At 44.5% G+C, this 12,852-nt stretch overlaps 1 protein-coding gene across 1 annotated transcript; it reads right to left on the bottom strand.

The window, feature by feature from the left end:
• Positions 1-842: 842 nt before the first annotated feature.
• Positions 843-11,314, bottom strand: f3a (coagulation factor IIIa). The gene is made up of 6 exons (XM_015940791.3): positions 11,159-11,314; positions 9,023-9,134; positions 7,873-8,066; positions 5,449-5,630; positions 5,197-5,362; positions 843-1,377 (listed from the first exon to the last, which is right to left on the bottom strand). The coding sequence occupies exons 1-6, from the start codon at positions 11,211-11,213 to the stop codon at positions 1,247-1,249; spliced, it is 840 nt and encodes a 279-aa protein (XP_015796277.1). The 5' UTR covers positions 11,214-11,314; the 3' UTR covers positions 843-1,246.
• Positions 11,315-12,852: the final 1,538 nt, after the last annotated feature.

Here is a 12,852-nt window from a genome sequence, read left to right as displayed (position 1 = left end):
CAGTAGAATGAGCTCTACGAAAACCTGACTGGAAGCTATCATAGATGTTATGTTCATCAAGAGCAGCTGTGAGTTGTTTAGCCACAACCATTTCTGAGATTTACTCTCGACACCAGTTTAAGCAGAACTGTTAAAGGTGCATTATGATGAAATGAAGTTAAATGACATCCTGTGGTAAAATGTGGTTACTTTAAACAAATGGAGCTTTTTTGCCAGCTGTCGTCAAATTACTATTGTCCGCGCTGCACCGTTAGCTCAGGAGACACGGCACCCCCACACTCACTGATGGTAAACAGTTACGTCCCTCCTTCCTTTGATTTTAAAGGAGAAAAACTGACGATCCCCACAGCCAGCTGGATATGAAATATTTTTCAGTATAACCGTCCTTCCAAAATGACTCATAAAACTCTTGGACTTTCTCATTGTTACATTCTCACTATATTCTTACATACTGGTGTCAGAGCAAAAGTAACATACACACATGGTCATTATGTTCTGCAACAGATAGAGGTCACAGGGACCGGTGGTGCCAGTGCTTGGCAGTCTCGCCTCCATCAGTGTACCCCGGGGTAGCTGTGGCTACAGTGTAGCTCATCACCATTACTGTGCGAATGGGTGGATGACTGACCATGCTGTGAAGAAACTCAGGGGGTTGTAGAACCCTAAGAAGGCGCAACCAATAAAAACCATGCATCATTTTTACCATACAAGTATTTACTCACACTAAAAGTAAGTAAGCCCATTTTGAATGACTACGATTGATCCATGCAGGTTTGTTCAAAAACAACATGCATCACTCCATAAGAAGGAATACATGATGGGTTTCATAAAGACTGACATCATTTAGTTCCCAGCTTTATTAAAACACATTTAACAACATTTACAGAAAAATATTTTATTAATATTCATTTTAATCAGGATGTTTGATTTTCACAATATAAAACATAAAATATCTCAGATCAATCCAAGCAGAGCAATGTTCATTTCCTTTAGAAGCAATAAATTATCAGATAAAAAAATAAACTGTGCAACGTTTTTTTTTTTTAGTGTCCCCAACCCCTCAGAGTGTTAAAGTTAAAATCCCATTTAACCAGCGTACCATCAGCAGAAACCATAAAACTAAATGTTGATTCAATCTCTCCTAAAACACCAATTCATCATTTTATCTCAAAGTTTCACAGAAACTAGAGAAGGATCTGTTCCAGTGTTCCACAGTGTGTGTGTGCGTGTGCGCTACAGAGAGAATTTACGTTCTCACTCTCCGGTTCTTGGGGCCCTTCCTCTTGCGTCTGCAGCAGGTCACAGTGACAGCGATGATGATGCTGATCGCTACGACGACGAAGAGGATGGAACCAGCTATAACTCCTGGAGAATAATCTGGGAAAAAAAGAAAACTGTCACATCTTCATGATCATAATTAGCATCATCTTGGTGTGTGGCTCATTCCTCGTGGATTATGGTCTGTTTCTACAAATGGCCCATGCCACGTGTTTCTAGGGCAGGAGGATGGACTGGACTGCGATAAAGAACGTTAAGTTCCCCTCAGGACGAATGAGACTCAAGTCTGAAAGTTTTAGTGCAGACTGAATCTCTTACCGGCTACTTTTCTGTTAACAAACCAAATTCACCCTTTTCAGACCTGAAACTGAAACAGCAGCTGAGCGATTCAGAGACATGATGGGTTTCACAAATGTGAGAAAATCATCCAGTCTGAGTGTGGAGAACGAGCATGGGGGTCTTACAACAGTCCTAAGCACTGAAGTTTCCAGGTCATCCTGAAGTGACCTAAGCGTGTGTGGTTGACGTGTGATGGACTTGTGGACACACACACACACACACACACACACACACACACACACCTGGATGCTGATGTTTTTGAAAGTAAAAAGTCAGTTCTTCCTACCACCTGAAGGGGGCACTCTACACCTTCTAAACCATCAGAGGGAAATCAAGTCTTTATTTCGGACTCAGGATAATTTTTTTTTATTCAACATCCATCCGTCCACCTCCAGGACATTGAGGCATGCACAGCAGGCCCGTCTCACCCAGGACAAAGTCTCTTTGACTCGCTCCCATCTGGCAGGAGGCTCCGATCCATTCGGACCAGAACCACTCACCGCAAAAACAGTTCCTTCATGAATATCAATCATAGACCTGCCCACTCCCGCTGCTTTGCTTCCATCACCTGACTATAGCGTTGTGTTTGCACCTGAACTGAGCCGCTCTGGCCAGTACCTACACTGACTTGTATCAAGTAGCTGCTTCTCTAAATATTGCCTCCCTATATTATTATCTTTTCATTGTGTTTATTTCTTTATTCTAATTTTTCACTTATTTTTTTCTTGCATCAAGTACTGCAGCAATATCCTAATGTTGTTTCTCACACATATGGCAATTAAACCCTTCTGGCTCTGATTCATCCATTTTCAGCCGTTTATCCGGTTCGGGTCGCAGGGGCTGCAGTCTAAGCAGGGAGGCCCAGACTTTCTTCTCTCCAGCCACTTGGGCCAGCTCCTCCAGGAGAACCTCAAGGCGTTCCCTGGCCAGCCGAGACACATAGTCCCTCGAGTGTCAGATATGGAGATTTAATTTCACACACACATACACTGACAACTAATGGGACTTTAATTCTTTTGGTCACTACCCTAAGCTCGTCACCATAGGTGAGGGTTGGAACGTAGATCGCCCGGTAAATCGAGAGCTTTCCCTTCCAGCTCAGGTCTCTGTCCACCACAACAGATCGGTACAATGCACACATCACTGCAGATGCACCAGTCTGCCTACTGATGTCACGCTCCATCCTTCCGTCACTCATTGACAAGACCCAGAGATGATTAAACTCCTCCACCTATGACATATCATCCCTGACCCAGAGAAGGCATTCTACCCTTTTCTGACTCGAGACCAGGGTCTCAGATTTAGGAGCGGATTCCCATCCCAGCCATTTCAGACTCCACTGCAGACCGCTCCAGTGAGAGCAGGAGGTCATGTTCTGATGAAGCCAGCAGGACCACATCATCTGCAAAAAGCAGACACCTGATCCTTAGGCCACCAAAACGATCCCCTTAACACCTTGGCTGTGCCTGGAAATCCTGTCCATAAAAGTTATGAACAGAATCAGTGATAAAGGGCAGCCTTGGCGGAGTCCAACTCTCACAAGAAACGAGCCCGACTTACTGCCGGCAATGTCCAAGCCATGGCCAAGCTCTAGCACGGTCATACAGGGACCTAGAAGCCCGTATCAGAGGGCCTGGTACCCCATCCTCCCTACCATCCTAAGGGTAAAGAGCTGGTCCAGTGTTCCACGGCCAGGATAAAAACCACATTGTTCCTTCTGAAACCGAGGTTCAACAATCCAACGGACCCTCCTCTCCAGAACCTCTTAATAGACCTTACCAGGCTCAGGAGTTTGAGCCCCCTGTAGTTGGAACACACCCTGCAGTCCCCCTTTTAAAATAGGGGGACTACCACCCCAGTCTGCCAGTCCAGTAGAACAGCCCCTGATGTCCACGCAATACTGCAGAGCCGCGTGAGCAAACACAGCCCCACAACATCCAGAGCATTAAAGAAATCTGGGCAGATCTCATCCACCCCTGGAGCCTTGCCATGTGGGGCTTTTTGACCACCCCAGTGACCTCAGCACCAGAGATTTGAGAGGCTAACCCAAAGTCCCCAGACTCTGCTTCCTCACTGGAAGACATGCTGGTGGGATTCAGGTGGTCTTTGAAGTACTCCGCCCAATAAGACTCTTTTTTCAGCTTGACTGCATCCCCAACCATCGTTGTCCACCAGCGGGTTCGAGGATGGCCACCACGGCAGGCACCGATGACCCTGCGGCCGCAGCTCCAGTCGGCCGCCTCGACAGTGGAAGCACGGAACATGCTCCACTCAAACTCAATGTCCCCCGCCTCCTCCAAAACATTTTGAAGGTTCTGTCAGGGGTGGGAATTGAAATGTCTTTTGACAGGAGACTCTACCAGACGTTCCCAGCAGACCCTCCCAATATCTTTGGGCCTGCCAGGTCAGACCAGCATCCTCCCCCACCATCGAAGCCAACTCACCACCAAGTAGTGGTCAGTTGACAGCTCCGCCCCTCTCCTCACCCAAGTGTCCAAGACATGCGGCCGCAGATCAGATGAGACGACAACAAAGTCGATTATCGAGCTGCAGCCTGAGGTATCCTGGTGCCAAGAGCACATATGGACACCTTTGTAGATGGTGTAGATTTGGAGTCAGGAAGGACATTTTACTGACTTTCTATTATTCTTTTATAGAGAGTGTTATCACATTTTCCATCCCCTGTTGGTTTTATTCTGTCAGCCTGCAGTATAGAAGCCGTCTACAAAGCACCGTCAAGGTGTGCTCTCGGATCATTGGACTACCACTGCGAAGCTTAACTTCTCAATGTGACCAGCATACAGGAAGTTTAGCACAGAAAATCATTAAAGACCCATCACACCCTCTTCATACTGTTTTCGAGTGGCTGCCCTCCAAACGCCGACTTCGATGCCCATGCTGTAAAACACAGAGGAGGAGAAGTTCCTTTGTTCCCAGAGCTGTGCTTCTTCTTAATTCTCAGTGCAGATAGGGGGAGTGTGCATTACTTGTATGTGTGCGTGCATGTAGTTACATGTGTGTGTGTGTGTGTGTGTGTGTGTGTGTGTGTGTGAGTGAGCCAAAGTTTTAATCATTGTTGGTCATTCACATGTGAGTTTATGACATGATTGTGTATATAGGTTTTTATGGGTTTTACAAATGTGTAATTTGGATGTGTTTTTAGAATTTAGAGATTTTAGTGCCGGCTGCTTCACAATGCTGTCTCGAATTGCCCCTCGGGGACTAATAAAGTTGTCTTGAGTCTTGAGTCTAGAGTTCATAATGGACAATCCAACAACAAAACATTGTTCAAACTCAGATCAGTTAATTCTTCCATCTAGATAATTAAACAGATAACTGATTATGTTTCATTTGTCAGAACAGACAAAACAAATTGATTAAACAGAACACTTTTAAGATCTGATCATTTCTGGTTAATACTTTCAAAGTTCTTCACACTGGAACCAGGGAGATGTAGGTCACTTTCTTTAGTAGTCCGACCAAATACTGTTTACTATCTTGTTTCTCTCTGGGACACACATTGGTTTCACATCTGGACGTGTATGGAGACAGTGGGACGTGAACCTCAGGGCAGCTCACCTTTGATGATGGACTGGTTGGTGTTGTTGGAGCACACCGTCTGACTCATCTCCCCTAGCTGCTTGGCTGTCCTGCTGGGTATGGAGGCCTGGACGCTGAAGCAGTAGCCGTCCTCTGGGTCCAGACCAGTCACTTCTATATTACTGGACTTGGACTCCAACTCTTTCTGAACAACAGATCAGAAGAAAACCATTACACCAGTACAAGTCTGTCAAACGTGTCATCAGGGCAGCCGCGTTTGCTGTTACTCACTTTCCCGGAGCTCTTATTTTTCCGATATGTCACTTTGTAATAGAGCTTGTCAGAAAGGATGTCTCTGATGTTCTGCTGGCGGCCATCTTTAAAGAGAGCGGTGAGCGGGTCTGACACGTACAGCGTGACAGACTTTTTGTCTTCGTGCTCCTTTATCTGGAATTCTGGTCGGCCAATGTCGGCTTTAGAGGAGAGAGTTGATTATTTAAAGCACATACACCCCCACAAATCATCACCCTAGCATTGTGGGGGTGTTGAGTGGCACACAAATGTTGTTTGGGGCATGTCTGCCTCTGGTAGGCTATCCCATGACAGATTGGTTCTAGATGAGGTGACTACAAGAACTAAAAACCAGGAAACCTCACCAAGGACTAGGGATACCCGGGCTCACTCTGGAGTCCAGCCTGGGGTAGAGGTGCTGAGTGGGGATGGGTTTACCTGTGGCTTGTTGCCCAGCTGAAAATCTTGCTCTGCCATCATATAGGGCAGGCATTGTGCATAAGCACCAGCAACAGGTCAGAGTACCCTTCTTGGGCTTCAATACCCTCATGAGTAATACCAGTGGGACCTGGAGGGGTGTGATTGGGAAAACCGTCTCACCATATCTGGACCCTGGTGGTTTTTGTTGTCTGACTTCACGGTTCGTCCACAACAACACGTAGCACCAAGACAGTCTGGTTCGCAGGTCAGTGATTGATTATCATGTCATCAGATATGTTTAGTGTGATTTGGACACTCAGGTGAAGAGAGTAGCTGTGCTCTCAACTGATCACCTCCTGATGGTGAGCTGGATCAGGTGGAGAGGGGAGAAGCTGAACAGTGCACCCTAGCAAACAGTGAGGGTGTTCTGGGAACGTCAGGCAGAAACTTCACCTCCAGTACAGCTTTTTTCTTTCTGAGGAGCAGTGGACCTTGAATTTGATGGGACCATGTTCCAGGCCTCTACTGCTGATGCAGCTGCTTGAAATTCAGGATATAGGGTAGTTGGTGCATATCATGATGACCACTAGGGATGTGTATTGGTGAAATTCTGGCGATAGGATACATATCACAACACAGGGGAGACGATATATATATATATATATATATATATATATATATATATATATATATATATATATATATATATATATATATATCACGGAATATTGCGATACATTCAGCCAGATGACAATAACGATTTTTTAGACTGAAATTATTGTAGGAAAATTCAATAAACAGTCCAAACTGATATGCAACATGTTTAACATGAAGTATCTGAACCATAATGGAGGGATTTACATTTCAGTGGTGGAAACAAAACCCGTTGCACACTGCTGCTTCCTAGTGGCCGGCCTTTGAATTACACCAAAAGAAATTCTTCCAAAAGTCTGATACACGGCTTTTGAGTATTGATATAATATCGCAGGAAAAAATATTGTGATATATTGCCATGTCGATATTTTCTTACATCATAATGACCACCAGCGTGTTGAGCTTGATTAGCTCATGGGACTCCTGAAGCAGCTGGCAGGCCGAGCAGACCCGTGCTTGAGAGGATGCAGAAACTGAACTCCAGTGTGGAAGGAGTCTGGTGAAACTCGGGTTGTGTAACAGCTGCAATGGTGACGCATCTCTTTAAGGTAGAATAAGTTCATGTTTAGTAATGTCACAAGTGTGCACCACTCAACCACTGAGTACAACCCAAGATGGCTTCAAAGAGTTTCTGGCAAACCATCATCCAATCTCAGCCAGAGATGAGGACCCCCCCATGTTTCCAAAGCCTTTAGATGCTGATGGTGGTTGACACTTCAGGGACAGTACATTTGGGCTAGCAGACTGTGGCGGTGGTCCTTTCCTTCAAAAGAGGGAACCAGGGGTATGTACGTTCCCTCTACTCGGACACCCCGGCAAGGTCTATACCAGGGAGAGTGAGGGTGCAACAGGAGTTGCCCAGCCAGTCTTCATGTGTTTTATTGACTTAGTAAAGGCCTACGGTCCTGTCTATCAAGGTGTCCTGTGGGGATTCACGTGACCTTCTAAGGGCTTTTTGAATCCCTGACAAAGGTTGTTTTGGATGGCATCAGAATCATTTCAGTAAACGTTGGGGGTTTTGTCCTGGATTCTGTTCATAATTTCTAGGAGCAGCCAAGGAGTGACTCAAAAGGAGAGTAAAAGGTAAAACCCTTTCTGTTCCAAAGCAGAGCACATACAGTGTGTTGATTTCTATCTAGTGAACAGATGACTGGTCTTTTCTCCTCTGATCTTTCTTCTGCTGCACCAGAACAGAACGACCTGTTTCCAGGTCAGTGTTGGGAGTCTCTGTGGACGGTGTTGCTCAGGTATTTGGATTTTAACTGTGCTGCGTTTTTGTAATGTCTGTTTCCATGGTGACAGGAGATGACGATGATGTGGGAGGACACGAAGGCAGACGGAGGCACTTACTGTCTGTGGTCGGGCAGAAACGAGGTGCGCTGCTGTGTGGGAACTCTGTGAGGTCAGAGGTCACACCAAGCGGGGGTTCTGACAAGATGTCAGCTGTGTAGCAGACATCCAGGTTAGTCAGAGACATAGACAGGTCACAGGTCGTAGAGCTGGATCTGACACAGTGATGGTTTCGCTCTTTGTCCCCTCCAACCCTGTAGTGTGTGCACGCACACACACACACACACACACACACACACACACACACACACACACACACACGCACGCACACACGCACGCACGCACGCACACACACACACAGTGTGTGTGTTTAACACAGGGCAGTTCAGATGTTCTTCTCTCTAACGTATTATTTAGCTCGTTCTCAGGTCGGGTCTCTGTCTGGGACCTGGCATTCAGCTTCTCAGTGATAACAACAGTACCCATGTGAAGAAAAAACAACAACATGAAATCAGCTACATGAAAGCTCATATCTCACGTTTCTGATAGGAACACACACACATTCACACCATCCAGAAAGGTCCAGCCTGAGCCAGACGTGGTCCTGAGGGGGACAGAACTCCTGGCGGCTCTTTGAGTTGAGCCACCGCAGCTGTAACACTTTATCTGTTCGACAGCATTCAGGACTGTGTAACCTCTGACCCTTTAACTAAGTCTTTAGCGTGCTCAACTTCCTGTTTTTGCAGTTTCCTCTAAAGGTCGTACGTAGGGCAGCTCTAATGTTTCAGACCTTAAAGCTTTCTTCTTCTGTTAACAGTAACAGTCGTTCCTGGCGGGTTTTGAAACCGACTCTAAGTGATGGTTGAAGCTGGAACATTCTTGCCTCATTGCTCTAAATGTTAAAACTGGTGGCAACAAAAAAAAAAAACCCGTAATGTTTAGTCAAAACAATGAATGATCTGAATCTCCTCTGAATCGTGGAATGCTGGAAAACCTTCGACCACTCACTGTGCACGTCCCGTTCTAAACGACTGGACCGTTACACCATAACCAGTTCTGACCCGCAGTGGTCCTATTGGTCACCTGAGCTCCACCAGTCAAACGTGTCGACCAGAATATAATAATCTGAACATAACTCCAGCAGATCTGGTTTCTCTGTGTGACATTTGGGTGTTCTGCTGGTTAAACTGGGCAAACTGGTGATACTCACACTGAGAACTCCACTGTGTACGAGTAATCAGCTGACGGTTTGGGTTCCCAGGTCAGAACCGTCTTGAAGTTGGTGGACTTCCACGAGATGTTCTGGGCTCGAGGAAACATGGCTGCAACACAGAAGGTGTTTGGTTCAGTTCCACAGAGGTGGTTCAAGTCAAAGGTTAAAGGTCAGATGTGACCATGGTACATCAACAGCCTCCAGAAGAAACTGGTTCTTTACTCTGAAGTTATGGAAGCATTTTACTGATTTTTTTTGTTGTTGTTGTTTAAACTGTAAAATTCAGAGATGCAGACAAAAGTTCAGGAGAGATCTGAGAATCAGCCTCGGGGCTGAGAACCTGGAGCTCAACTATGTCCTCAGATAAAGGTTCTGCCTTGGCTTTGGAGTCGTCTGATCTTATTTACTCCACTAGAGTTTCTCCAACAGGTAAAAGCAGAGGATTAAACCAGATACTTCCTGAACCTCGCCCTCCAGTGATCCATAATCCATCTGTGGGATGAAACTGAACAGACTCGTGCATGTTAGGAGTTGTAGGACCTTAAAGCTCTCATTCACTCAATAGTTCAATAAATCTGCTGCAGTGGAATGAATGAATGCCTTGTGAGGCATTCTCTGTGGAAAAAAAGCTCTGGCGCTGCAGTTTTCCACTAAACATCTCATAATCTGATGGAGACCTGAACTTTAGAGAATCCCTCTAACAGCAGGTCAGCCAGCGGCTGTTTTAGTCCCTTTATTTAAAAATAGTAAACAAAAGAAACTTTAAATATAGCTGTCTAAACAAAAGGTTGTAAATTATTCACTTGCATTAATATTATTATGATTAGTAGTGGTAGTATTTACTTAATAATAATAATAATAATAATAATAATAACTTACCTCTTAATTCCCTGCATAAATAAAAATATTAAAAATATTTTCATTATTAAATTCAGTGTAAAGTTTGATCGTTTGATTCTAATGGTGGACGATAAACAGTTCATGAAAAGTAATATAGGAAACTTTCCCAAAACTCTGGAGGTTTAAGAGCTGCTGAATAGTCTATAAACCACCCAGCCTGTCTGAAGAATCCTCTCGTCACCATCGTAACACCGTGATGCTCTGCTGATGTCTGGAGTAGGACTTAAGGTCTGGTTCTCTGAGTCTGGATCCAGAACATGTTTTAAGGTGGTGCAGAGACTGTTTCTGTGATGAAAATGTGCGGTCTCAGCGAGGGTGAACGGTGATGCTGACATGGATCAGCAGACGCTGTAGAAGCCAGGAAGCCACTTCTGACAAACCGAAATGAATTCTTGTCTGTGATCAGACGACTCAATCCAACGTGTGGTGAGCAAACTGATTCAGTCTCAAATCAAGGTCATGCTGCTGACACTGACAGTCCTGTAACTTTATAGCCACAGGTTCTGACCTCCTTTATAGCCTGGAGCTGGACCCAGTCTAATCCCTGCAGATTACCGAATCAGAATAATACATGAGCTCAAACGGTAACCCTACTGGGGTTTCAGATCTGACACCTTCAACATTTCGATTCCACATCCTGCCTCTAGGTGACGTCATCACACAGCTGATGATGTACATGTATAGTCCATCACCTCCATCACTGCGTGGTTAAAGGCACCTTTTTTGTAATTTGTACTCTGTAATTTGAATTGCTTTTATTTTCTGATTTATTCACTTTCTTTAACTTTGTACTCTACCATGTTCAGCGCCTTGGGCTTCCTGACAGGGTTGCGGAAGGCGCTTTATAAATAAAGCTTTGATTTGATTTGATTTGATTTGATATCGGGGATGGAACAGAAATCCTCCTTAAAGGATATTTGACACAAATCTGGGTTTTCGTTAATAATCTGGATTAAGTTTCAGCTCCTTTACGTATTTTAAAATAATCTTTCATTTTTCTTGTTGCTTTAAAGCGTTTAACTAACTAACTAAATAAATAACATTTTCCTGTGTGATAAACTAATAACGCGGTTCTGTTCTCTGATCTCATTAAGTTAAATATTCACTTCACGCAGGCGCGCGCGAGAGGTAGGCACCTTTTAACCAACCCGGTTCTGGTCTGAGTTCTAATGAACCAGCTCCACGGAACCGGGTCCGTTCTGTTCCAAGCGTTTGTACCGGGAGGGGACTCACCGGAGACAGCCTGGGAGAGCAGCAGGACCGGGAGGACACGCGCTGACCGGGTCATCCTGACAGGTTCTGCGTCACAGGTCCGGATCTAGAACCCGTCCGTGTCTGAGTCCAGTCCTCTACTGTCGCCGTTAGACTTAAAAGTGATCTCAGACCTCCGCTCACACCGGAACCCGGCCATATAAGGCGTTGGCGTCACGTCACTGATGGGGCAGAAGACATTCCGCAGTAGTTTAAAACAAGAAGTTCTGATACAAACAGTTTAATCCAGATTAGCTGTAATAATCCCAACAAATAGGTCAGACTTCTGATCTTTACAGAAACGATTCATTCAGTAACTTTGTTCTATTTAAAGATTTAGCTGGTTAGTGACGTCATCATGTTAGTCATCATCGGATTACAACCAGTTCACTGCAAGCAATCACCTCATGACTGGTAATGGTCAAATGAGTTAGTGGTACTTACAGCCAGTAGTGACTCAGTGGTCAGTCACTTTCAAAAGTTCACTATGGTTCAGTCATCGGTACATCCTACTGTAGGAGCAGCAGTAATCAGTAGTAAATGGTAGTATTTATTTATTTAAGAAGTGGGTCAATACATATTAATGAACATTTCAATAAATGTAAATATGCCAGATTATAGCCTTGGGCTAATTTCTATCTGCAGACCCTGTAGTAATCAGTAGTAAACGGTAGTCATCAGTAGTAAACGGTAGTAATCAGTAGTAAACGGTAGTAATCAGTAGTAAACGGTAGTCATCACTAGTAAACGGTAGTCATTACTAGTAAACGGTAGTCATCACTAGTAAACGGCAGTAATCAGTAGTAAACGGTAGTCATCAGTAGTAAACGGTAGTCATCACTAGTAAACGGTAGTAATCAATAGTAAACGGTAGTCATCACTAGTAAACGGTAGTCATCAGTAGTAAACGGTAGTCATCACTAGTAAACGGTAGTCATCACTAGTAAACGGTATTCATCAGTAGTAAACGGTAGTCATCACTAGTAAACGGTAGTAATCAGTAGTAAACGGTAGTCATCACTAGTAAACGGTAGTCATCAGTAGTAAACGGTAGTCATCACTAGTAAACGGTAGTCATCAGTAGTAAACGGTAGTCATCACTAGTAAACGGTAGTCATCAGTAGTAAACGGTAGTCATCACTAGTAAACGGTAGTCATCAGTAGTAAACAGTAGTCATCACTAGTAAACGGCAGTAATCAGTAGTAAACGGTAGTCATCAGTAGTAAACGGCAGTAATCAGTAATAAACGGTAGTCATCAGTAGTAAACGGTAGTAATCAGTAGTAAATGGTAGTAATCAGTAGTAAACGGTAGTCATCAGTAAACGGTAGTAATCAGTAGTAAACGGTAGTCATCAGTAGTAAACGGTAGTAATCAGTAGTAAACGGTAGTCATCAGTAGTAAACGGTAGTAATCAGTAGTAAACGGTAGTAATCAGTAGTAAACGGTAGTAATCAGTAGTAAACAGTAGTAATCAGGAACACCTTACTCGGACCAGCGATGATGCTCATCTGCATGTTTGGCTTAGGACTCTGACTCAGGGCTCGGGTTTGAACTTTTCCAAAGGAAGAACACTAGTGAAGAAATCCTCCAGAGTCATGGATTGACACGTTTGACTCCAGATATCCTAGGCCTCTGGTCCACTTTTCACTTAGGAGGAGGTTCTGGTGGGTCTG

Source organism: Nothobranchius furzeri, chromosome 7 (assembly GCF_043380555.1).
Source record: "Nothobranchius furzeri strain GRZ-AD chromosome 7, NfurGRZ-RIMD1, whole genome shotgun sequence".
NCBI lineage: Eukaryota > Metazoa > Chordata > Actinopteri > Cyprinodontiformes > Nothobranchiidae > Nothobranchius > Nothobranchius furzeri.
This window is presented reverse-complemented; position numbering and strand designations above follow the sequence as displayed.